This window comes from Microtus oregoni, unplaced genomic scaffold, assembly GCF_018167655.1.
Source record: "Microtus oregoni isolate MIOR12 unplaced genomic scaffold, Mior012 000001F_ref0000356, whole genome shotgun sequence".
Lineage (NCBI taxonomy): Eukaryota > Metazoa > Chordata > Mammalia > Rodentia > Cricetidae > Microtus > Microtus oregoni.
Genome location: NW_024543060.1, coordinates 48,360,037 through 48,383,286, shown reverse-complemented (window position 1 = coordinate 48,383,286; position 23,250 = coordinate 48,360,037). Strand labels below are relative to the sequence as shown.

The 23,250-nt window shown below is 45.4% G+C and overlaps 1 protein-coding gene across 1 annotated transcript; it reads left to right on the top strand.

The window, feature by feature from the left end:
• The first annotated feature begins 18,795 nt into the window (after positions 1-18,795).
• Sox21 (SRY-box transcription factor 21) lies at positions 18,796-21,243 on the top strand. Its single transcript, XM_041663311.1, has one exon. The coding sequence runs from the start codon at positions 18,813-18,815 to the stop codon at positions 19,641-19,643; it is 831 nt and encodes a 276-aa protein (XP_041519245.1). The 5' UTR covers positions 18,796-18,812; the 3' UTR covers positions 19,644-21,243.
• The last annotated feature ends 2,007 nt before the right edge of the window (positions 21,244-23,250 follow it).

Sequence of the window (23,250 nt, the reverse complement as noted above, 5' to 3'; positions counted from 1 at the left end):
CAATAAGATGCCCTTTGAAAGCAAAGGTTAAGCCCATCCCAGTTCCAGAACCACAGAAAATAATAATAATAATAATAATAATAATAATAATAATAATAATAAAGTTTGCATTGTTTATGTTACACAGAATTTTTGTTTTCTTATGACCGGAAGAAGGGACTAATGCAAACATCAGCTTCATTTCTTCAGAAACACTTCTCTGAAATGCTTGCCACTCCTCCAGATGTGGCGAGGAGACCCTGCTTCTCCTCTCAATGGAACTCCACTTGCTGCTTAAGTATCTGCTACTGTCATAAAAACACAGACTCTGTCTACTATATCTGCTGTTCCTAACACAGCACTTCACACCTAGATAACCATGAGTAGGTGTTGAAGTACTGAAAGAATGCTTGCGTCAACCGGGTCATGTGGGATAGCAAGACTTCAGAGCTCAAAAGAGCTCCCTCGGAGATGACCAAATTCCTTCTTTCTATCTTACCAATAAAGAAGTTACTTTGTTCAAACCAAAAACTACAAAACCTACAATACTGATGTGTTTTCAACACAGCGGATAAAAAGAGGGAATGAGGAAATGGTAGCAGAGGTAGATCTAAAACCTAGTTCTAATTTTGAAATATTAATCTTTATGAGTCAATGTAATTACACCGGCACTGATAAATTACACCAGCTCCAAGAAAATAATTACATCAACTAATAATTTGAGTTCCAATAGAATTTATAAATTATATGTCATCTTTTCATAGACAAATGTTCCTTCTTCAGTCAATTCTCAATGCATGCAGTTGTGTCTGTCTTAATATTTGAGCAATATTCTCTTACATGTAAGATGGACTATATGGCCTCTGTGTGTTTTTCCTCGCACTAGGAATTATCTCCCCTGTTGTTATTTACATAATCTTCTCCCCACGGTGAGAACAGACTAATATTTCCTCCTTGGTGGAAGAAATATACACACCATAGCTCTTTCTTAGTCACAACCTCACAGTGGCTGAACGGTAACTAGAACCTACTGCATGGGACTCGGGGAGGCTGAGCCCAGAGCCTTGGTTTTCTTACATTGATTTGGACCAATGGAGCTAATAAGACCACGATGGGAAGACAGTATGAGGGGCTTCTGGGTAAGAAGCAGAACAATACTTTAAAGTCTCTGCTTCAGTGCCTGTGGATATGAAGAAAATCAAAGGATTCATTCATCCATCTTCCAGTCAAGGGTCGCAGTGTTTATCCAAGAGATACTGGCATGGCGTGTCCCCCTACCCTAGCCTCTTGTAGGAGACTAATCTCTGAGTAACTGCCAAAAGGGATTGGGGACTCCTTCGCCATCAGTAGGATACATAGGATGGAGGTTCCATACCAGGCCTAGAAAACTCAGAAAACCAGCGCCATGAGTACCATTGGCCCAATTCCAGATTCCATATGGGGAGACATAGATGAGAACATCAGTAGCTACCTCAGACGCCTGGTACCCTGAAGTGGGAGATCCCTGAGAAGTGGACCAGCCCCACCTACCACTGCTGAGGCCTGGCCAAGGTGTGCTGCTCAAGGCAAAAGCAAGTCAAAACAACAGAGGTCTCTGGAATGTTCCCTATGCTGACTTGATTTAGAACAGTGCTTGAGAAAGCCCAGGCCTGAGGGAGTCTCAGAACAATGGAGATGTTAGAGGTTAGCAATTAGGAGGAACAAGGAAGTTCCCAGAAAGAAAAGTCTAAATTGAAGAGTACTCAAAAATAAAGATAACAGGAAGAAGGGACAGCTAAGAAGAGCCCTGCTCAAACAAATCCACAAAACTGACTTTAGACACTATCTTTGCAAAGGGACAAACATCTATTTTATGATACTGTAGAACAATTTATACCCCAGGGTATCGTTTAAACAGTAAAGCTATGTCTCTACAAACAGAAGAGCCTAGGAGTTGGTAGCAGCAGAGGTAGGCAGATTAACAGGGACATCAGGAAGACAGTCGGAGGTGCTCTATGAAAACCAGTGTTTGTCTAGAGTAGGTACAAACCCTAGGTTATAACCCATGGAGGGGACAGCAAAGATTTCATATTTCAAGAAAAATGGACTTTATTAACATAATTAACACACCATAGTTCATTTTAACTTCATATTTTAAACTTTTTTAGAATTTTCTTTCCTATGCTTATTTTTGGTGGAGAACTGGACCTCAGTTGATTGTAGTTGTATTTCTGTGTCTGGTTGGGCTTGATGTGGTTCTTGCTACAGTAGACGACGTTCTCTCCTCTCAGTGACTCTGGAGGCTGAGCCCTCAAGTGTGTTCTGTTCACTGAGACCCACGAATAAAGCTGGAAGACATGCCCATCCTATTATGGCACACAAAAAAAAAGACACATGGAAATATGGACTATGAGTCTATGGACTATGAGTCCTCAGACGATCACAACGCCCCGGTAAATCAAGTGCGAAGCCATTCAGATGGCTGCCATGCCAGACAGAGACTTTAAACGCCTAAGCCCAGCTACAGCGAGGACCCCTGAATTCCAGGTGTGCAGCAAGGCCTCCAGCTCAGAGTCCTGATGAGAATGCGCTGTGAATGGGACACGCGATAAAGAAACTGAGATTTAAAAAAAAAAAATGAGTGGAAAATAAAATTAATAAATCAAAATTTAAAAATAGAAAACATCAAAAATAGACTGGCTTAAGAAAAAGCTACATTTAACCATCAATAAAAAAAATAAACAAGCGTGAGTATACAAGCACTTTTCTATGCACAAGTGCTAATGCTGTCAGATCAAATGCTTTTCAAATAGCCAACTATTTGCAAATATGAAGATATGCACCTTCAAACACACGGGAAGTGGGACAGCTGAAGCAACGCGCCATTCCAATAGTCACCATAGGGAAAATGGAGCAGATCTATCCATAACAGACCAACAAGCCTTAAACCAAAGTCACTAGAAACACGGGTGTTACACTGTTAATATTCCATCTATGAGGAAGACATAACAATTAAAGTCACTAGAAACACAGGTGTTACACTGTTAATATTCCATCTACCAGGAAGACCTAACAATTACAGTTACACATGTAACTCTTCACAGAATCCAAAATAAATTACATAATGAGCAAGTGTTGACAGAATGGAAGGAAAGAGAGAAAACTCAAAATTATTTGGAAAATTTAACATCCCACCTTAGTGTGTGTGTGTGTGTGTGTGTGTGTGTCTGTCTGTCTGTCTGTCTGTCTGTCTGTCTGTGTAGCATGAAGTTAATATCTCATACATACTTGACAAGTACTCTGACACTGAGTTATGTCCTCAGCCATCCCTACCCCCTTGAAATGACATGATTTTGAGATACGGTCTTTCTCACTGTGTCGCACAGACTGGCCTTGTATTTGCACCCCTCCTGAGCAGCTGGGATTATAAACCTGGACCAAGACCTAGCTAACACCCCACCTTCAATGATGCTTAGAACTAGATCAACCACAGAATACAGTACATGAGCAGCACTGTAAACAGATTGAGCTAACAGATTCTTTCTTTACCTGCAGAGAATTCCTCTTACAACATTGGAATTCACATTATCCCAAGGGTCCACTCTGTAGGACAGTCCATGAAACAAGGCACAGTAAGCAGAAAAGGATGCAAACTGTGTCAAGTAAGTTCTCTGACCATGATGAAATGAAATTAGAAATCAATAACTAAAGCTATTGAAAACCTACAAAGAATTGTGCACAGCTTGGTCAATACACTTCTGAATAAGAACTTGTGAATAAATTCGTGATAGTCTGAATGAGAATTATCTCCTGTGGTGTGATCCCCAGTGCTGCTACCATTGGGATAGGATTAGGCTGTGTGGCCTTGCTGGTAGAAGTACGTCACTGGGCCAGGCTCAAGGTATCAAAGCCTCCCATGATTCCCAGTTCAAGACCTCTGCTTCCTGTTCACAGTTTGAAACAGGAATCTTTAGCTACCGCCCCCACCACCTGAGCCTCCATCATCAGGGCTTGAACCCTCTTCCTGCCACCTAAACCTCTACCATCATGGTTCAAACCCTCTGGAACCATAAACCCAAATAAGCATCTTAGATGGGGACTACTGTGAGTGTTTTCCAGCTGTCAATCAGCTCAGGATTGGATAAACAAAATTGAGTGTCTACACAATGAGACAGCACTCATGATTGGATAAACTAAATTGAGTATCTACACAATGAGACAGCACTTGCCAATAAAACTGAATGAACCATTGATGCAAGCTGCAACTGGGATGAACCTAGAAGCACTGTGCTCCACAAAAGAAGCTTCTCATCACATACCACCTATCATAAGATCTGGTTCAGACGAAATGCCCAGAGCAGGTCAATCTACAGAGGCAGTAAGAGAAATGGTGGTTGTCCTGAGTGAGCGGAGGGAGGACAACCTGGAAGCAATGGAGGCAACCGTGAACAGGGACAACATTCCTTTGTGGAGTGGTCGGAATGTTCTGCAGTTGACTATGGTGGTGGCCACATGGTTGTGTGACTACACCAGAAAAAAAAAAAACCATTGAGTTATGCACCTTAAATGAGCGGATTGCATTGTGTATGTAAATTATCCTTTTCAAATATTGATTTTTATTTTTTATAATATACCTGCACCTGTGCGAGAGTAGGTGTCCCTTAAAGCCAGAAGTATCAGACACTCATGAAGCAGAGTCATGGGCAGCTGCAAGGCCCTGACAAGAGCACTAGGAACCAAATTCAGGTCCTCTGCAAGAGTAATGTGTGCTCTTAATCACCGAGCCCTCTCCCCAGATCGTGGAAATTATATATTGCTGTAAGGAAGTTGTAAAAGTTAATCCTCCTTGTATAATGTGACAGTTGGCTTTGCTAGTTAGCTGAGCTCTGCAGCTAGGAGAAGAGAAGGATGCTGAGTTCCTGAGTCAGTGTGGAAAACAGAGTGAGCACACCTCGCATGTATCTTAAAACAAAAGCAGAAGTTCCGATTGTAGCCATCTGGATGGAAGACAGCTTTTCCTTCCTACGCAGAATGCTCTGCCCCCATGCCCACTGCCCACATGAACCTGACACACCTGTCTCCACTCATGGTTTAGGAAGTTCATAGATGCTTTATCAGAAGTGGAAATTTCCATCATTCCCTTGCATTGCCTGCTTATGTATACAGCCTCACCTTAGCGTAGGGCTATATCAGTACTGTCATCTTAACAAGAAGAGACCGAAATACCCAAGGCTGAATTGGCGGCTTGTATGTAGCAAACACAGCACACTGGGTCTTCTGTGGGGTGCTCCGTCTACGGGGCTGCTCCAACCTGCCTTCTTAACACATACTGCTATTCTCTCAGGCAGCATCCTTGTCAGTGTTTACAATTAAAAACATTAATTGCAATATGTGTTTTAATTGATGGGCTCTGTTGATTTCAGAAACCACAAAACCACTGATTCATCAGATTGAGTAGGAGTCCAGTCAGTAATGGAATGTATTAATCCATCTCTGCAGACATTACTAATATTTTCCTTAAGTAACGTATGCTCAAAAAAGGATGAAAGCAGAAGCCCATGGCTATGGCGAAGGAAAGGGAACACCACCAAACCAACATCATCCAAGTGTATTGTTGTATGGTAATCTGGAGGCGAAGCTTTGGACCCTGCAGCCATGTCTGTTTCTGTTCCTTTTAAAAACACTATCATTGTTAGATGTATAATTGGGCCCTGTGTAAGCACAGATCATTTTCTCAGTCCAAATGAATATAACTTATTCATGTACACTTCGAAATTAGACATTAAGGGATTAAAAAGAATAGGAGGTGGGATCCTTAACTTCACCTCTATAATGAGGACTCCAGAATCTTCCCAGCTGCAGAGAAATATTATCTAGGAGGAAATGTATTTGATTCTGTGTGTTCATCTTTTTAATTAAGGTTTGACCCTATATAAGGATTTAAATTTTTAATTTTAATTTTACACATATAGTCTGCTCATATTCCTGTGAACCACCGGTGTGCCTGGTGTCCCCCAAAGAGGGCCTAAAATCTCCTGGAACTGGGGTTACAGACAACTGTGAGCTGCCCTTTGGGTGCTGGGAACCACACCCAAGCCACTGCTCCTAACCACTGAGCCATCTTTCCAGTCCCTTATGTATGGATTTTAAAATATATATATATATATGGTAAAACAATTTCCTTCAATCTGTAATCACTCAGTTGAAAAGTAACTTTATTGATCATAGAAATGGTCTCGCCATTAGGAAACAACCTTCATCAAGACCCAGCAATACCACTTTTGGGTATATATCCAAAGGATGCCCAGTCGTGCCACAAAGACATGTGCTCAACTATGTTCATAGCAGCATTGTTTGTCATGAAACTGGAAACAATCTAAATGCCCTTCGACCGGAGAGTGGATAAGAAAAATGTGGTACATTTACACAATAGAGTACTACACAGCAGAACAAAAAAAAAAAAATGACATCCTGAATTTTGCAGGCAAATGGATGGAGCTAGAATGCATTATTTTGAGTGAGGTAACCCAGACACAGGAAGACAATTATTATATGTACTCACTCATAATTGGGTTTTTTTTGTTGTTGTTTTTGTTTTTTCGAGACAGGGTTTCTCTGTAGCTTTGGTGCCTGTCCCGGAACTAGCTCTTGTAGACCAGGCTGGCCTCGAACTCCCGAAGATCCGCCTGCCTCTGCTTCCTAGTGCTGGGATTAAAGGTGTGCGCCACCACCGCCCGGCTCATAGGTGTTTTTTAAACATAAATCAAAGAAAACCAGCACACAAATCACAATCCCAGAGAACCCAGACAACAATGAGGACCCTAAGAGAGACTTACATAGATCTAATCTACATGGGAAGTAGAAAAAGTCAAGATCTCCTGAGTAAATGGGAGCATGGGGACCTTGGAGGAGGGTTGAAGAGGAGCGGAGAGGTAGGGAGGAGAGCAAAGAAAAATGTAGAGTTCAATAAAAATAAAAAATAAATTAAAATAAATTTTAAAAATAAATTAAAAAGAGAAGAAATGGTCTCATTCCAGTGGAAAATGAGTTTTCTACTTTTCAAAAATCTAGGAAAGAGAACTTGTCCCTGCATAGCTGGTAACTAAGTCAAGGCTTAAGTACTTTAGAATTGGAAAGGGAAGGTAATTAACACAAAACAGAAAATAAATACTGCTAGAACGGTGCCTCTCTCCCTCTGCTGCCCTGCAAACTGCCCGTGATTTCATATGGGGAAGGGGTGGAGGTGAGCACTACAGGGGTTTTACAGTTCTTGGGTTATTATTATTATTATTATTATTATTATTATTATTAGATCGGAGGTCTTCTCTTATAGATTCTACAGTCTGTGCTGTATATCAGTAACTATAGTGACAATACTAATTGTTAAGATTAAATCTGGCTCTCCAGGGATAAATGGAATTAGGGAGTCTTTACCAACACTCCACTTGTAAGCTGGTAGATTAGTTTGTTTAACTTAGGGAGTCTTTACCAACACTCCACTTGTAAGCTGGTAGATTAGTTTGTTTAACTGATGCTAACCCTGGATTACTAGATGAAGGCTGGGCTAGCTGTCTGCTGCTGCCTCAGAAACCATCCCAAAACACAGTGACTTGATAAAAACAAGCGGTTTCCTGTGCCATGATTTTTATCAACTGGGCTTAGCTGGACGGTTCTCCCATCTCAACGAATGACACAAAAGTCATTTGGTGGAATCCTCTGATTTATGAACTGCTTTGAAGGCTACAGGGCAGAATCAGTTTTAGGTCTGCCATGCCAGGTGGGATGGCCCAGTGGTCTGAACCAGCCAGCACTGCATGCTAGCACGTCTTATATACGCAGTCTCGAAGCCATTGCAAATTTCACACGGCAGCCTGGGGCTTCCAGAGAGCAGGGACTGCAAGCAGTAGGAGCTTCGTATGACTACACTTGGAGACCCCAGAATTACACTGCCGTGATGTATTGGCCAAGCAAGTCATCAAGGCCAGCTCAGATTCTAGGGGTTTACTCTCATGAACGGCTAACGAAGGACTTGCTTCCACCTTCAGTCTCCCCCAAAGCCGTAGCCATTGAGGACATGTGCACACCTGGTAGAATATAAACAGTGACATTTCCTCAGTAGCATAAAATCAAAGGTGAGTCGGCTCGAGCGCTCGCCTGTCGTTCCAACCTCCAGGAGATGGAGACTAACTCTTTAAAGTAACTGTGGTGTGAACATTCCTAGGAGATGTCTGTGGTTCCCTTTCCCTCGCAGAAAATCTGCCTGTCTGATTAGCACTCTGTGCCTAGAAGAGCTCACCCAAGTATAGTTCTGCCTCAGGGTTCCACACAGAGTCCAGGACACCCAACCAACACCCCAGATGTCTCCTTGGCTAAAAAACAAGATTTATTTAAAAAAAAAAGTTTGGGGACATGAATGGTGGCACCATGCCATCTAAATCCCAGTGCTGGGGAAGAAGAAGCATGAAACACACAATGAGATCCTGTCTCAGAAAGAAAACAACAAAAAAGGCCCAGAGATGTACCTCTTGGTAGGGTGATTGTGCAAAACCCCCAGCACCATGTAAAGCAGGTGGAGAAGCTGCACCCTTGGAGGTGGGGGGATAGAGGCGGGAAGAACTGAAGGGGGCAGATCATCCTCACCTACCTCAGTGTGAGATCAACCCAGACTATGTGAGAGAAAAAAAGACTAAAAGAAAATCATTTCTCACAACTATGCTACTAACTTATCTATAAATAAATCAGTAAATCTGAAGAGATGAAGAAAATACTTCTTCAGAATGAAGGTGACCTAGCAGGATTTGCAGGGAGGCTTGTCTTGATACCCCGGGAGATCTGAATTGTCACTGCCTCAGGTCCAAAGAATTTTAAAGGCAAAACTGCATCATTTACAATTAAAATATTCCAAGAATGATTTTTAAAGAACAGATCCAACAAGAGTATAGAATCCATTGCAAAAGCATGATTTAATCACATTATAAGTTTTTCCTTTATAGCCAAGGAACTGTTAAAAGGCACAGCCAAGCAACACTTAAATTTAAACTTAATAAATGTTGTTTTGTAACCTGTCTGCCCTCAGTAACAACTTAAAGTTACAGACTTAAGTGCCAAGGAGATGGTAAGGACACTTGTCTCTAAGCCTTGAGGGCCAAGTTCTCTCCTTGACATTCATATAGCGGTAGGAGAGAATCCATTCTCACAAGTTGTCTTCTGACCTCTCCCACAAGCCATGGGCTGCCTGCCAACACACACACACACACACACACACACACACACACACACACAAAAGAAATATAAAGAGCTGTAAAAACAACCAAAAAAATCCTTTTAGTTAAGAAGTTGGATAACCACAAATTGATCATGGAGAGAGGACAGGACAAACCATATTTGATACATCTTCATTTTATTAAGAAGTTAAATAACCACAAGTTGATCACAGAGAAAGAGAAGGGTAAACCACGTCTTATATGTCTTTCTTTATTCTTATTCTATTTTCACTTATATCTGTATATGTGTGCCATCATGTGTGGGCAGATGCCCAGGGAGGCCAGAAGAGGGCACCAGATACCCCAGGACTGCCATTACAAGCTGTTGTGAGCTGCCATGTGGGTACTGAGAACCAAACTCAGGACTTCTGCAACCACAACAAATGCTCTTAACTTCACAGCCATGTCTCAGCCCCCTAATTGATATGTTTTGATAACAGAGGCTAGGCTATAGGATTTTTACATGGGGGTACATTAAGTCTTGTCATTTCTAATTTTAGTCCAGACATCATGGGCATTAATTAATTAAGATTATCTTAGCAATACTGTATGTGAATCGTGGTGTTAAGTCCTCATCCTGTTTTCTCTTCTTGCTGTGCATACAGGGACATAGAGCATGTGGCTGATTCACTCACTGTCAACCATTTATTAAGCACTTAGTTGATGCCAGGAGCCTTGAGGTTTAACGATAAAAAAGATACAGTCCTTGCCTTTGGGGTGTTTAAATTTGAATGAGGAAACGCTGGGGGTTAACAGTTGTAACCAAGAGCGACTGGCACTAGTTTATGGTAGCTGAGCTAGGATGTGAAGCAGTAAGCTTGGAGTCCTTAACTGAGCCTGTTGGAACCATGAAAAAAAAAGGGGGTTCTTTAAAAAGCTACCTGAAGCTATTGCTAGTGAATGCATCTGAGAAAATTCTCTTGTCTAGTTGCTCCTAGCTTCCCAAGTCATTTCCATGTGCCCTTGTAGCCAAGAGGGGATTTCATTGATAAAACAACTGAAACAACGCATTATGAAAAAAGAATTGTGATATAATGAGAGCCCCTTTGGTCTTCAATGAATAAACAAAGATGAATGTTAGCACGAACAGGGCTTTGTCTGGCAGCAATAGATGGACTGACTCTCAGACATGCATGCACAAACATCTGGCATGGTTTCCAGGGAGCACGGAAACCAGCACTGCGTGGCAGCCACTCCTGACAGCAGACAGGACTGTGAGACTGGAGGCTGACAGTTATCAAGAGGACAGGTCAACTAGGAAGTCAGTGTGCAGAAATGTTTAGTGCACAAACAGAGCGTCCAAAGGGAGTGCAGCTCTCCAAATTCCTGGAGGTGAGAAGTCCACAAATGTTTAGTGCACAAACAGAGCATCCAAAGGGAGTGCAGCTCTCCAAATTCCTGGAGGTGAGAAGTCCACAAATGTTTAGTGCACAAACAGAGCGTCCAAAGGGAGTGCAGCTCTCCAAATTCCTGGAGGTGAGGAGTCCACTGAGGTCATTAGTCAACTTTTCAGGCAGCTAGACTGATGATGTCAGGTCAAGCACTGGTTTTTAATAATCAGAATTCCTGCTCGAGGTCCTCTCATGTTCATGTAGGAAAAATTAGAAGGAATTATGACTTTGCTTTTCCTCACTTTGTATTGCTTTTTTTAAAAAAAATTTTATGCTTGGTTTTCAAGACATGATTTCTCAGTCTATCACTGGCTCTCCTGAAACTCACCCTGTAGACCAGGCTGCCTCCTGACTACAAATAAAAGAAACAAATACTAATCAAGTTAGAAAAAAAAATAACTAAGTCAACAAGCATCCTTATGTAGGTACGGAGAATGTGGAGCAGTTGAAGGCTCTGACCTGCCCTCCAAACATGGAGGGCTGCAGTGAGGCAGGGCTCTTGCTCTAGAGAGAAAGAATCATGTCTTGGTTGCCCAGCTGTCTAAACTGAGAAAAAGATAACTAAGAAAGATCGTGGGGACATATGTGTGTGCCTGTGGGTTTGGTGGCATGAGGCCAGAATATCTGAATTGTTCAAAGTACCAAGATCTGAAAACAAATAAACAAAAAATCAAAAACGTGTGACTTCCTCCTGGAAGCTGCTCACAGGTCAGCACAGAGACAAAGATCTCCCCTCTGCTCAGAAATGAAGGATGGACAGGACAGTGAGACACATGAGACACAAGGGGCCAGGAAGGAGGATGAAACTCTCAGGATTACAGGTGTTTTAAGGGAGAGACTCTAGCATGAAAAGTGCTTTCAAGCTGGATGGTGGCACATGCTAAGACAGAAAGACCTCTGGTTCACAGCCATCAGTTCAAAGCAAAACAGTCAGACCCTATCGCAAAACTAAGTAGGTAGATGAATATATGTTTAATTGCTGTCATGGTTGCCATCTAAAAATCAACATAAAAATCAAATGATTTCTAACCATTGACAAAAGGGAGAAAATTAAACCCCGAAAAGACATCATTTTTGAAGGCAGCATCTTAAAAAATGCTCTTTATCTTAGCAAATAAATGTTTTAAAAATATTTAAAATAATTTAAAATGTATGTAAATGCAGTAATAAAAACATTATTTTGTAAGGTAGTTTAAAAAATAAAATGGAGTTAAAACTCTAAAAACCTACAAATAATAGAGATGTAAGAATTTTATTCAAACACACACACAGATCTCACTGAAAAAAATAAATTTTATTTCATTTCAGCAAAATTAATGAAGAGATACTAGGTTCATGGATTATAAGGTCAATATTATAAACATTCAATTCTCAACACACAGGCTTATAGCATCCTTAATTTTAAAGGCTATCAAAAATAGTTGGGGTTTTAAAGACTATCTATAACCAGACATTTTGTTCTCAAATTTGTGTATAAACACAAATGCTGAGAGTATTCAAAATATTTTTGAATAACAATGACAGGATTTGCTATACCAGATAATGCAAAAACAGACAGACAGCAGAACTAAATTCTGAAGCAAAGCAGAAAGCACAGATATCAGTGCTTGTGGTCTTCAGTTGGGGCAAGGCAGCCCTAAGGAAGAGCACACAGGGAAGCTTTCTCTGTTGTTAGTTCTAAAGCCTAAGGATCTGTACGGAATAAGTGAACCTCATGGTATCTACAAATAACAATTTCAGAGGGATGTTGGTCATGAGAGAATAATTCCTACAAGACCAAACATCTGAAAGATAATGAAACTGATTCATATCTATAATATCTATATACATATATGCATATCAAACATATATGTGTATGTATTATCACCCACATATAATGAACAAAGGATGGTAGTCATAGCTGTAAATAATATCCATTTGTATGTACACACACGCACACATATAAACACATGCATGTATGAACTAAACCAGTAAAAGACCCACTTAGAAATAAGCATGAAGTGAATTTCCCACTTCACAGATTTCACGCTGGTACACAGGGAACACTATTGGGTGGGAATGCCTATTCATGCCATCAACAAGGTAGTTAGCAGAAGTAGACGGCAGTATGTTTGCACGAACATTACACGGCAGCTAAAATGATGGAACAGGGAGTACTAATGTCCCCAAACCACACAGTTAGGTGGAAGAAGTCAATAGAGACTACAGACCGAAGTGTCCTGGAGAAACCTTTCACAAGTTAAAAAACTAAAACAATCATTTTTAAGGGTACTTTAGACTTAAAAAAAAAAACTATACAAACATCAAATGTTTAGGCTGGGTTTGGGGGCTGGTGAGAAGTTCACTGCACACATTATCTAGTTAGATTTAAGTTTATGAACAGGTTTATTTTGGATAGTGGCTTCATGCATGCTTATAGATAGATAGATAGATAGATAGATAGATAGATATAGATGAACTAAATAATAAAAGCAGGCTGTTGATAGGTTGATTAATTATGAGAATGTATCGTGAATTGAGAACTGTGATTAAGCCAAATATGGTTCAGAAAAGGAAACTGGACCGGTTGGTAGAGGGAACAGGAGGGGCGGGACAACAGCTGGGGTTAGGAAGAGAGGCCTAAGATTAGATCCTTGGCTATCAGAGGAAGGTGCTTGGGGCTGGCAGTGGCTCAGTGTTTGCCTTGGGAGGTCCAGGGACTTAGAGCAGAGGACTACAGCTGACACATATGGATGAGGAGACCAGGGACTGTGGGAGGGATCCTCAGGGGAGCTGTGGGCCCTTAGAACACTTTACAAGAGAATTACCATCAGCCAGTCCCCTGCATCCCCTCAGAGGGCCCTAACTGAGTCACAAAAAGGCTAAGAAACTAGGAAGACAGGAGAGACTGCCCACTGGGACTCCGGACAGTGGAGGTTGAAGTAACCAGAATAATGCAAATCCAGTCATTTGTCATTGGGCTACATCAGAGGCCTTACCTGCTCTCTGGCTCCATTTTCCTACCTATAAATTAGAGATATAACTCTTACTTTAGAGAGCTTTCCTAAAAACACAGAAAGATGATCCACGTGAAAGGCCTGGCCCCTTAAGAACTCAGTCCTGGTAGCCAGGAAACTGCTTCGAATGGGCTCCCAGGTACCTCCCAGGCACAGCAGGGGCATCTGGGAGAACTTCTCTAATCAACAGAAGGTGCTGGTGATTTGTGCATGATCAACCCAGCCCCCCTCCCAAATTCAGTCTCCATTTGAGAACTCCAGAAAGTTGGGAGGATTGTTTATCACCACAGGGCAAATGAGAGGCTGTGGTGCATCTCTGGATTTGCTCAAGCATAGCAACCACCACCACTACCACTCCCCCCCTCCAAAAAAAAAAAAGCTTTAAAGCATTTATCTACAGAGAATTAAAGCTCTCTGCTACTTTTGGAGGGTTCTTGAGGCCTAATCTTGGGATTTTGTGCGATTGTCTTAAATTAGGTTAGAAGGGTTCTTTTTGTAGGGAAGGGCAGGAGGTTGAAGAGGCAGGAGGGGACAGCTTTGGTGTTCCTTGCTTGGTCATTCGGGAAAGGTCTTTGAGCTATTATCAGCTCTTGGACACTGTCAAGAAGAGAAAGGTGTTCCCAAACCTGATCAGCACAAGTAAGGTGAAAATCAAGGAACCCGAACCTCAAACAGACAAGCACTTCACAGCCACAGGAAGCAGCCACAGTTATAGCTGTTGATTTAACCTGCTCTCGGCTCTTCGCTCGGGTCCCGACTAGACTCCATCACTACCCCCTTAGGAGCTAAGGGGGTAAGCAGAGCTGGAAGAAAAGCCTACAAAATGCTGGCAGCCCTCGTCATTTGACCACTTCCTTCCTAGCAGGTCCGGCAGGCTGCTTGGCGCTTCCATTAAAGTAAGATTCCTTCACAGCAGCGTGTGCTGAAGCGTTGACCCTCAGAGCTCCGTCACCATAGTTGCCCGCTCTCCGTGTCCAGGTGGGTCCCACCGAGAGGGGCGTGGTCTCTGTACCGTGACAGTATCACCTTTGCTTCCTGAACCATGCAGTTAAAATACCATACAGAGGGGAGTCGAGAAAGAGGAAGAAGGATGGAGGGAGGGGAAAAGGGAGAGAGGAGGAAGAGGATGGTTGAAAAGATGGAAGAAAGTGTCTTGGTTCATATTGGAACCTGAGGACTCCACTTATTTAGGAAGAAGGTAATGGAGCCGGCTGGTTTTCTGTTGCCAGGTACTTTTCTACTCCAACCAACCTCATTGCTGCCTCCTAGTGAAGGTTGTGGGGTTGGAAAGGAGACCAATTACAGAGGAGGCTATAAGGGAAAAGAAGAAGGAAGCTAAGTATCTGGGCGCCCACAAACTTCCCTGCAAGTGTGTCTCTGTTTTCTATCTGACACTGTAGCTCCAGGTGCTACTGCGTCCCTCAGGGAAACAGACCCTTTTCAGGGGCTGCTGAGCAGAAAGCCTGGACTTGGACAAGACCATCACACTCACAGGTCTCTGAAGGGGCTTTGTCCTCTGTAAGTTCCTCACACCGGCCACTCAGAGAGAACTGCACACACCACTCCACCGACAGGAACTCAGCATAGGAGCATATTAAAAGTGAGTGTAGATTTGGGTGTGTCTACATAACAGGGGTTAGCCAGCTTCAGGCCAGAGGTCTAAAGGCTGACAGATAACAGGGACCCACTTCATCTCACAATCACTGGGGTGCCCTTTTCTTGGATATGAAGAACTCAGGGCAAGAATACTGATCCTCAAAAAGTCCAGAGCAGATAAATCAAACTCCTCCCATTCTGCAATGTGCAAAGTTGTGTCTAGTGAACACACAATGTGCAACACAATAGTCGTGTCCTGTCTGTGCCGTCGCTCTCTACAGAACTGTCTAACTTGGTTCATTCACTTTAAAGGTATGATTGCAGTTTACACGAGGGCTACCTGAGGAAGTCTGATGTATTTGATATTGACAACATATAGCATATATAAGCATAGCTTTTGGTCATATATACAAACATTTCAATGCAATCATAATTTATTGAAGATTTCAAAAACAAACATGACACACATAAGATCGTTTAAAATACCAACATAAATTAATTTCTTCAACCTTCAGTCATTTTTATGCCAAGATAATTTTCACTATTAGACTCCACTTTATTCAGAATGATTAGTGGATAACAGTTTTCATACACTGTGTCTCCATACATATGCTCTTTGTGTGCCAGTGTCTAATATTTTTGTCTCAAACCTATTATACAAGTTGGTAGGCTGAAAGCTCCGAGATGGTAATTTTGTAGTTTATCATCATGAAACAGTATATTTAATATCCTAGTCTATGTAATTACACCTGCTAGTGTCTTAACATTGCACCACCCAGAGTCTGTGAATGACAGTGTCTTCTAGAGTGTGTTGAAGAAGTATGATTCTAAAGTAATCAGTTCAATTGTTTTAGCAACAGAAGGGCAAAAACAATACGAAACAAGCATTTACAAACATGACAGCTAAGGAAAACAGAAACCACTTAGCCACTGCTGACTGGCATGTCTGTCATCCCAACCAACACTTTCAAAAGCAATCGCTATTCTTCAATTTAAACGAGCAACAAAGCAAGCCTAATTCTTTAATAAATAGACGCACAAAACGGTTCACAGCAACGCCGTAATTTCAATCAGTGCTTTAAGGGTCCGGTGTGTGAACAAATTGAACATACATTGCAAAAAGACACTTAAAATTTTTAACTGTTTATACAAATTTGTTACTTGCAAACAGCCAAAGTAAGAAGGCGAGCAAACAGCCTGAAGCATAAACTACCTGGGGGAGGGGGGAATCCCAGGGAGATGGGAGAGGGGGTGCAAACAAAACTATGCCTTTTGATTTTTCTTCAGAGTGTCAATTATAATTGCTCTAATTACCAAGCAAGAAAATGTGCGCCAGCAGCATAAACGCAGCCCAGTGTGGAACATGGTTTTTATTTGTTTAGAGAAATGATTTATACTTCTGATTTGAGGCACCTTTCCCCGCCCCCTACCATGCGGTGGAGAAACTGTGATATTAAAGAGATGACGAGATGACTCTGATGGCCAGATTTAAAAAAAAAAAAAAATCCAAACAAGGCAGAAGACAATTGTGAAAGAGTTGGGTATTCCGATGAGGATTCAGACTCAGCCTAGGCTCGCTCCTTTGCCGAAAGCTTGCCCAAAAATGCCCTGTCCATCCTAAGCTATTTTTCGCTCCACTACCTCGGACTGAGTGCATCACCAGGCAAGAAAATGCGGGAACCATTCGGCCCTCCAAGGAAAATGAGCATTTTCTTGCCTTTCGGAACAGTCTCAAATATTTTCGAAGACGACTCCCCCCTCGTCCCCACCACACCTCCTCAGGCTTAACCCTCTTCCACCGCAGTTCTCCCAGCTCCTCTCCTCCGGTGTACCACCTTTATCCTCCCGGAAAGAGGCTTTCCGGAGCTGCCAGCAGAGCCGCTGTAGCGCCGGGTCGAACAGGGGCAGCCGCCAGTGACACCAAGGGTTGCCAAGCGCCAAACAGTGCGCAGACTCCGCGGCGCGCGGCGGACTCTCCACTCGCCTAAACCTGCACTCAAAGTGAAAAAGAGTAAGAGGAGGAGTGTTGGGAGGGGGCGAAAGGCGGGAGGTGGGGGCGGGAGGGGGGGATCTGTTAATTTCAGGTCGGGGAGCTGGAGAGCGGGAGGAGGCTCCGCTGGTCCCTCCTCCCTCCTAGAGTCCCCGGCTCCTCCTCCTCCGCACACCCAGGATATACACACTCACACACAGTCACACACTGTCGCGGCTGGACATGCACACCCAGCGCCCGCTACCAGCGCCTACACTCGCAGGTGGCGACACTCACCTGAGCTGCTACAGAGGGCTCCAGCCACCTTGGGAGCAGCGGAGCGACGGCCTGGGCCCGGAAGGGGCCCCGAGTCGCGGAAGCAGGAGCAGCTCCAGCGCAGACCTGCGACCCGAGGTGATGGCGCGTTTTCTTTAATCCCCCTCTTCCAGTACCTTGAGTCCCTGCACCCATCCAACCTACCGCCCCGGGAGAAGCCGGGAGAGAGGGACTCCGGGTCACGGCACACACACGCAGGCGGGCGCACGCTTCGCGGCTCGCTCACCTAGGGGCGCGGCTGAGCCGGGCCGGAAACTTGCAAGAAGTTAGTTGCTAGTGTCTGGCTACGACAACCGGAGGCCGGAGGAGAAGCAGCCAGGGCCCGGCCTGCCGCGCTGCACGGCGCCGCCCTCCACGCCTGGAGTGCTCCTGGAGCCCGAGTCGGCGTGCGAGCCTGGAAGGGCTGGGAGCCAGCGGAGCAAGCTTGGTCCTGGGGACAGCCCAGCGCGGCGATTCGAAAAGCCCGGACGGTTTCCACTAAGACCCGGCGACTCAGGCTTGCTCAAAACCTCATCTCACCTCTTTCCTCACCTCTCCTGAGCGAAGCCGCGGAGAGAGACTCTCCAGAATCAGGTGCCAGGGGACAGTGGCCACCCTCAGCAAAGCTATCGGATCAGGGGTTCCATCAGCGCGCCCTGACTCCACCGGACCGGCCGGTGGTGTGGTGGTGTGTTTGTGTTTCTACCCATCACGGTGCTCTGTGTGCCCAGACCCTCCCCCTCCTCTTCCTCTTCGCGGGCCACCCCTCCCCCACTCCCATCTGCTTCTGTCAAATGAGAAAGTCACCGCGGAAAACCCAAACACTCCAGCGGCCGAGAGCCCCCTTTGGCACTTGGCAGCACGCGGCGGCGGGCTCCTCGGCTCAACTTGGTGGATCCTCCCTAACTTAACTTTCGGGGCTGCTTGGCATTTGAGGCTTTGGAGACATTGGAAAGGGCAGAGCTGTTCGGGGCAGTGGCCACCTGCAGGGAGTTGGCGAGCAAAGGCTACCGGACAGAAGGACAAAAAGGAAGCAGAGAGCAAAGTGCCAACGCTGAGTGGGGACACTGTCAAGAAGTTCCAGGGTCCCGGAGAGTATTTTTCCTAGAGTTCGGCCAGAGAGACCCCAGCGTCCCGGGACGCAGCGCCCCGGCCCTGGGCTGGTCTTCTAGCTCCCCTCTTCCCGAGCGGGAACGACATCCGGACGCACGGCCGCCGGCTGAGCGGGTGCCCGCTAGCAGTCAACATTGATTTCCTCCGGGCAGAGGCCGAGGGCCCGGGTGGCGGCGGCGGCGGCGGGCTGCAGCCGCGGCTCGGCGACAGCATGTCCAAGCCGGTGGACCACGTCAAGCGCCCAATGAACGCCTTCATGGTGTGGTCGCGGGCTCAGCGGCGTAAGATGGCCCAGGAGAACCCTAAGATGCACAACTCCGAGATCAGCAAGCGCCTGGGCGCCGAGTGGAAGCTGCTCACCGAGTCGGAGAAGAGGCCGTTCATCGACGAGGCGAAGCGTCTGCGAGCCATGCACATGAAAGAGCATCCCGACTACAAGTACCGGCCCCGGCGCAAGCCCAAGACGCTGCTCAAGAAGGACAAGTTCGCCTTCCCGGTGCCTTACGGCTTGGGCGGCGTGGCGGACGCCGAGCATCCGGCGCTCAAGGCGGGAGCCGGGCTGCACGCGGGTGCGGGCGGAGGCCTGGTCCCCGAGTCCCTGCTCGCCAACCCGGAGAAGGCGGCGGCCGCAGCGGCCGCCGCCGCCGCGCGCGTCTTCTTCCCGCAGTCGGCGGCCGCCGCTGCCGCCGCCGCTGCAGCCGCCGCCGCGGGCAGCCCCTACTCGCTGCTCGACCTGGGCTCCAAGATGGCAGAGATCTCCTCGTCGTCGTCCGGCCTGCCGTATGCATCGTCGCTCGGGTATCCGACCGCGGGCGCGGGTGCCTTCCACGGTGCGGCAGCGGCGGCTGCAGCGGCCGCGGCGGCCGCCGGGGGGCACACGCACTCGCACCCCAGCCCGGGCAACCCGGGCTATATGATCCCGTGCAACTGCAGCGCGTGGCCCAGCCCCGGGCTGCAGCCGCCGCTCGCCTACATCCTCCTGCCAGGCATGGGCAAGCCTCAGCTGGACCCCTACCCCGCGGCCTACGCGGCCGCGCTATGACCCCGCGGGGCCCACCCGCGAGGACCTGAGTGCGCACGTGTACATATGTATAGGTACGAGACTGGCGGCCTTCCGGTGCGCCCTCGGGCGACCGGGGGCCCGGTTTGTATGTACATAGATGTATAGGTGTCGGGCAGAGGCGGAGATGCCAGCCAGCTGTGGCTTGAGTGGCCGAGCGCTCGAGGGCGCGAGCGAGAGTGTGCGTGTGGATTCTAGGATCCCTTCCCACCCGCACTTCTGCAGCCTGCTTTAAGAGCGAGGTTGTGTGCCTCCGCCAGCTCGGCGTTTGCTTTGCACTTCGGAACCTGTTGCGTTTACCCATAGAGGTGGGTGGGAGGAGAAACTTTAACACAACGGTGGGCTTTCCTGTTTTGTTGTTTGGATTTTTTGCTTTTGTGTGTGTGTCTCATCGATCCTCCCTCCCGGTCCTCCTCGGTCTGTGTTGCATGCACCCGGTTCTGACGTTAGGTTTGAAAAATGTGGCAAAGGGGAGAGTTGATGACCTGTCCTTAGGTTCTTAGAGAAGGGTGGCTCCGGACAGCCGTCCTCTGCCCATACTGTTTGCAGAACACTGCAGACCCCACACCGGATCTGCTCCTGACCAGTGACCGGCTCGAATCTGGCCTTTGTATGGGAGATGATCACCGTTTCTTTTGTTTCATCCCGTATGCAAATAAAAGCGGGAGCTCTTTTTTCTTTTCTTTTTCTTTCTTCCCCAAGAAAAAGAAATGTAAGAAAAAAAATCTGTGCGGGTGGAAGTTGTCAGTTGGATATTCTGCCCCTGGAAAATCTACTAGAAGTCTCCCTGAGTCCACTGGCTTGGACTTGTGACGAGGTTTACGAAAGTATGGAAAGCTCGCATGCTGGTTTCCCCCTCATGGCTGAGTTCACCTCAAGACTGTAAATGTGTGTGTGTCAATGAAAACATTGAGTCTTAGAAAATGTGTTATTCTCATTGCCCTAAATTTGAGTCGGTTTTAGACTCAAAAACAGAAAAGAAAAAAAAAAAACATGTTGAGCAAATGTCAAAGTTAACTTTTAAGAATTGCGGAACTATTTTAGAATCGCAATTTTATCTAAGATTAAATCAGACGTTTTTGTCTGGGTCGTAACTATATATTTATTACTTAGCAAAACTGGAAAAGAAAAACAGAAAGAAAGCACAGAATTGTTTTTAGAGATGCCTCATTGTCATCTAGCATTCCTCTGGCACGTGCTGTTTAATGTGTTTTTCGGAGTTCCCTTTCCGAATAGCTTGTTTTCTAGACCGCCTGCAATTCACTTGCGAATTCTGATGAAATACATTTTAGGGAAAAAAAAATCCTCAAATTATAGCGTTTTCCTTTTTAAATGTATATATTTTGACTAATGTTTGTGAATGAAGTTGCTAACATGTATTTAGTTTCATTTTGGCTTTATGTAAGATAAAGTTTTAAAAGATTAATTATTGGTTTTAACTTTTATGTGTAAATGGATTTCTTGTGCGATCTTCTAATTTAATATTAGATGCGTCTAAGCTATATCTGTAAATTAGAATCTTACTATCACTCTGTTCATTTTTTTGAACAAAGAGTTTAAATAAAGCCTGAACCAGGGAAAAGAGAAAATCCTCTATTTCTTGTTGAGTTCCTAACAAGATTTTTATCTGAATTGCCCTTACGGTGCCTGGCCCAGGTGAAATGTAAGGTATCCTCCAAAGGCCGTCTTTGTTTCACTTTTGAATAGATTTACTAGGAAATCTAAATCAAGTCATTGTTATTCAGAGCCAAAAACCTGATTTATCACATTTTTAATCGTGAATAGGAAAGATTTAAAAAAGAAAAAACCCAAGTAGTTGCATTATCTTTCGGGGGTGGGGGCAGGCATTCATGAACCAGCAGAAGGGAGCCCTTTGAGAACGGCGAGACTGCTCCAGGTTTCCAGCCACGTTTTCAGAGGGGAAAGTTGCCCGACCACTTTATCTTGTTTGCAGAGCAGCCCCGCCACTTAAATCAGTGTAATTTGTTCACATATCTTTAGGGTATTCCTGATTTGCACTTTAAGGATTTACTTGGAAGGGTAATCACTGCCAACAGAAATGTACAACTTTTGGCCTCCTTAGGGCTTTATTCTGTCGTGCTAATAGCTTTCAAATAGAAGCGCAGTGTGGCAGATTCTAACCAGAGGGCTGGCTTTCCAGTGCTAGGCAAGTCTCCACTCGAGACGAGTTTAAGTCCATACAGCGTTTTAGTTTTAGAAAGAAAATGATAGGGCACTGGCAGATATTTCGAGGGCGGGCGGGTCGGGTGTCTGAAACTCAGGAAAATCGAAGTCCTGAGTTGGGAAGCCTCAGAATTCTGTATGTAGAAGTCTTAAACCTGTTTCCCCATTGACAGAAGTCAGCCCAAGCGGCACATCTTCATAAGTGCCCGAGTCTTTAAAGTCATTGTTTTCTCCCAACGGAATAATATTTTAAAAACCATGAAAAGTTTTGGAAATGTGAGAAATAGGCTCTGCTGGTTTGACCCTGATTCAGTAATTAAAACGATCCCTCTCCTGTTATTCCCCGGGCTCTTTGCAATATTATAAGTTAATTCATATGGTTCTGAGCGATTATGCAAAACTAATTTGGACTGTCCAGGGGTAATTATCCCTGACACGGTTAATTAAATCCTTTCAAAGCTTCGTCTTTCTCTTTTGTAGCAGCCCATCACTTCTCAACACGGAACTTCCTGCGGCTTGCTGGAAATCACCCCAGCCCTAAATCTTAGTTACCTCTCAGCCCAGCCTACCAGCTCCGGCCCCAGCCGTAGAAGATACCCCGCCCCCTCGCGCCCCCTCCTCCCACCCTTTCCCAAAGTTCTGTATTTTCTGGGAGAAAAGCTTTCGAGCATAGATGAATGAGAGAAGTCTAGGAAGATAGGAAAGGGGAGGAAAGGCGGCACCGGGAAAAGGGCGGGTGGGGGGGAGGGAGGAGTACCAGGGACGCATCCTCAGCCATCCCGCTGCAGTTGGCACTCTGTAGGCAGACTCCCGGGACTCCTTATCAGGCATCTCCAGTGATCTTAACTAACAAGTTGGCGGCTTCTACATCCAGAGAGGGCCTCTGGCCAAGTAGACTGCAGTATCCGGGGTGGGGTGTCCTAAGGGTGGGCATGGAGTAGCAGGAGCAGCGCTCGGGCAGGAAGGTGTGGAGGCTGTGCGGGTGCTGGGTACCACTAGAAAGTGAGCCACAGAAACAGCGCCGTGGCCAGGGGAAGAGAGCCGGTTTCTTTGCCTCTCCATCTCTATTTCTGTGCATTCTCGACTCTGCCCTTCCGCCACCTCACTCTCTTCTATCCCCCACCTCGGTTCTGCCCTTCTGATTTTCAGTTTGTTTATTTGCCTCAAAGCTTTACACAAACCTGGTCTGAGAAGGACCGAGCTTGTTGGTTTGGGCTTTGAGCAAACAGGTGGAAGTGATGTTTGAGGGCAAAAAGGCCTTGTGCTGGAGAACTCTGCCGCCAGGGGGGGGGGGGGGGTGACTCAGGGAAGCCGACAAGGAGGCTTCGGAGCTTTCTTCCTTGGACAGTCTCATCCCTCCCCAACCAGGACTAACCAGTGTCCATCTCCCTCTCTTGCTCAGGCT

Excerpts from the sequence above, each read along its gene's own strand:
- Sox21 (XM_041663311.1), top strand. The coding sequence starts at position 18,813 with ATGTCCAAGCCGGTGGACCACGTCAAGCGCCCAATGAACGCCTTCATG.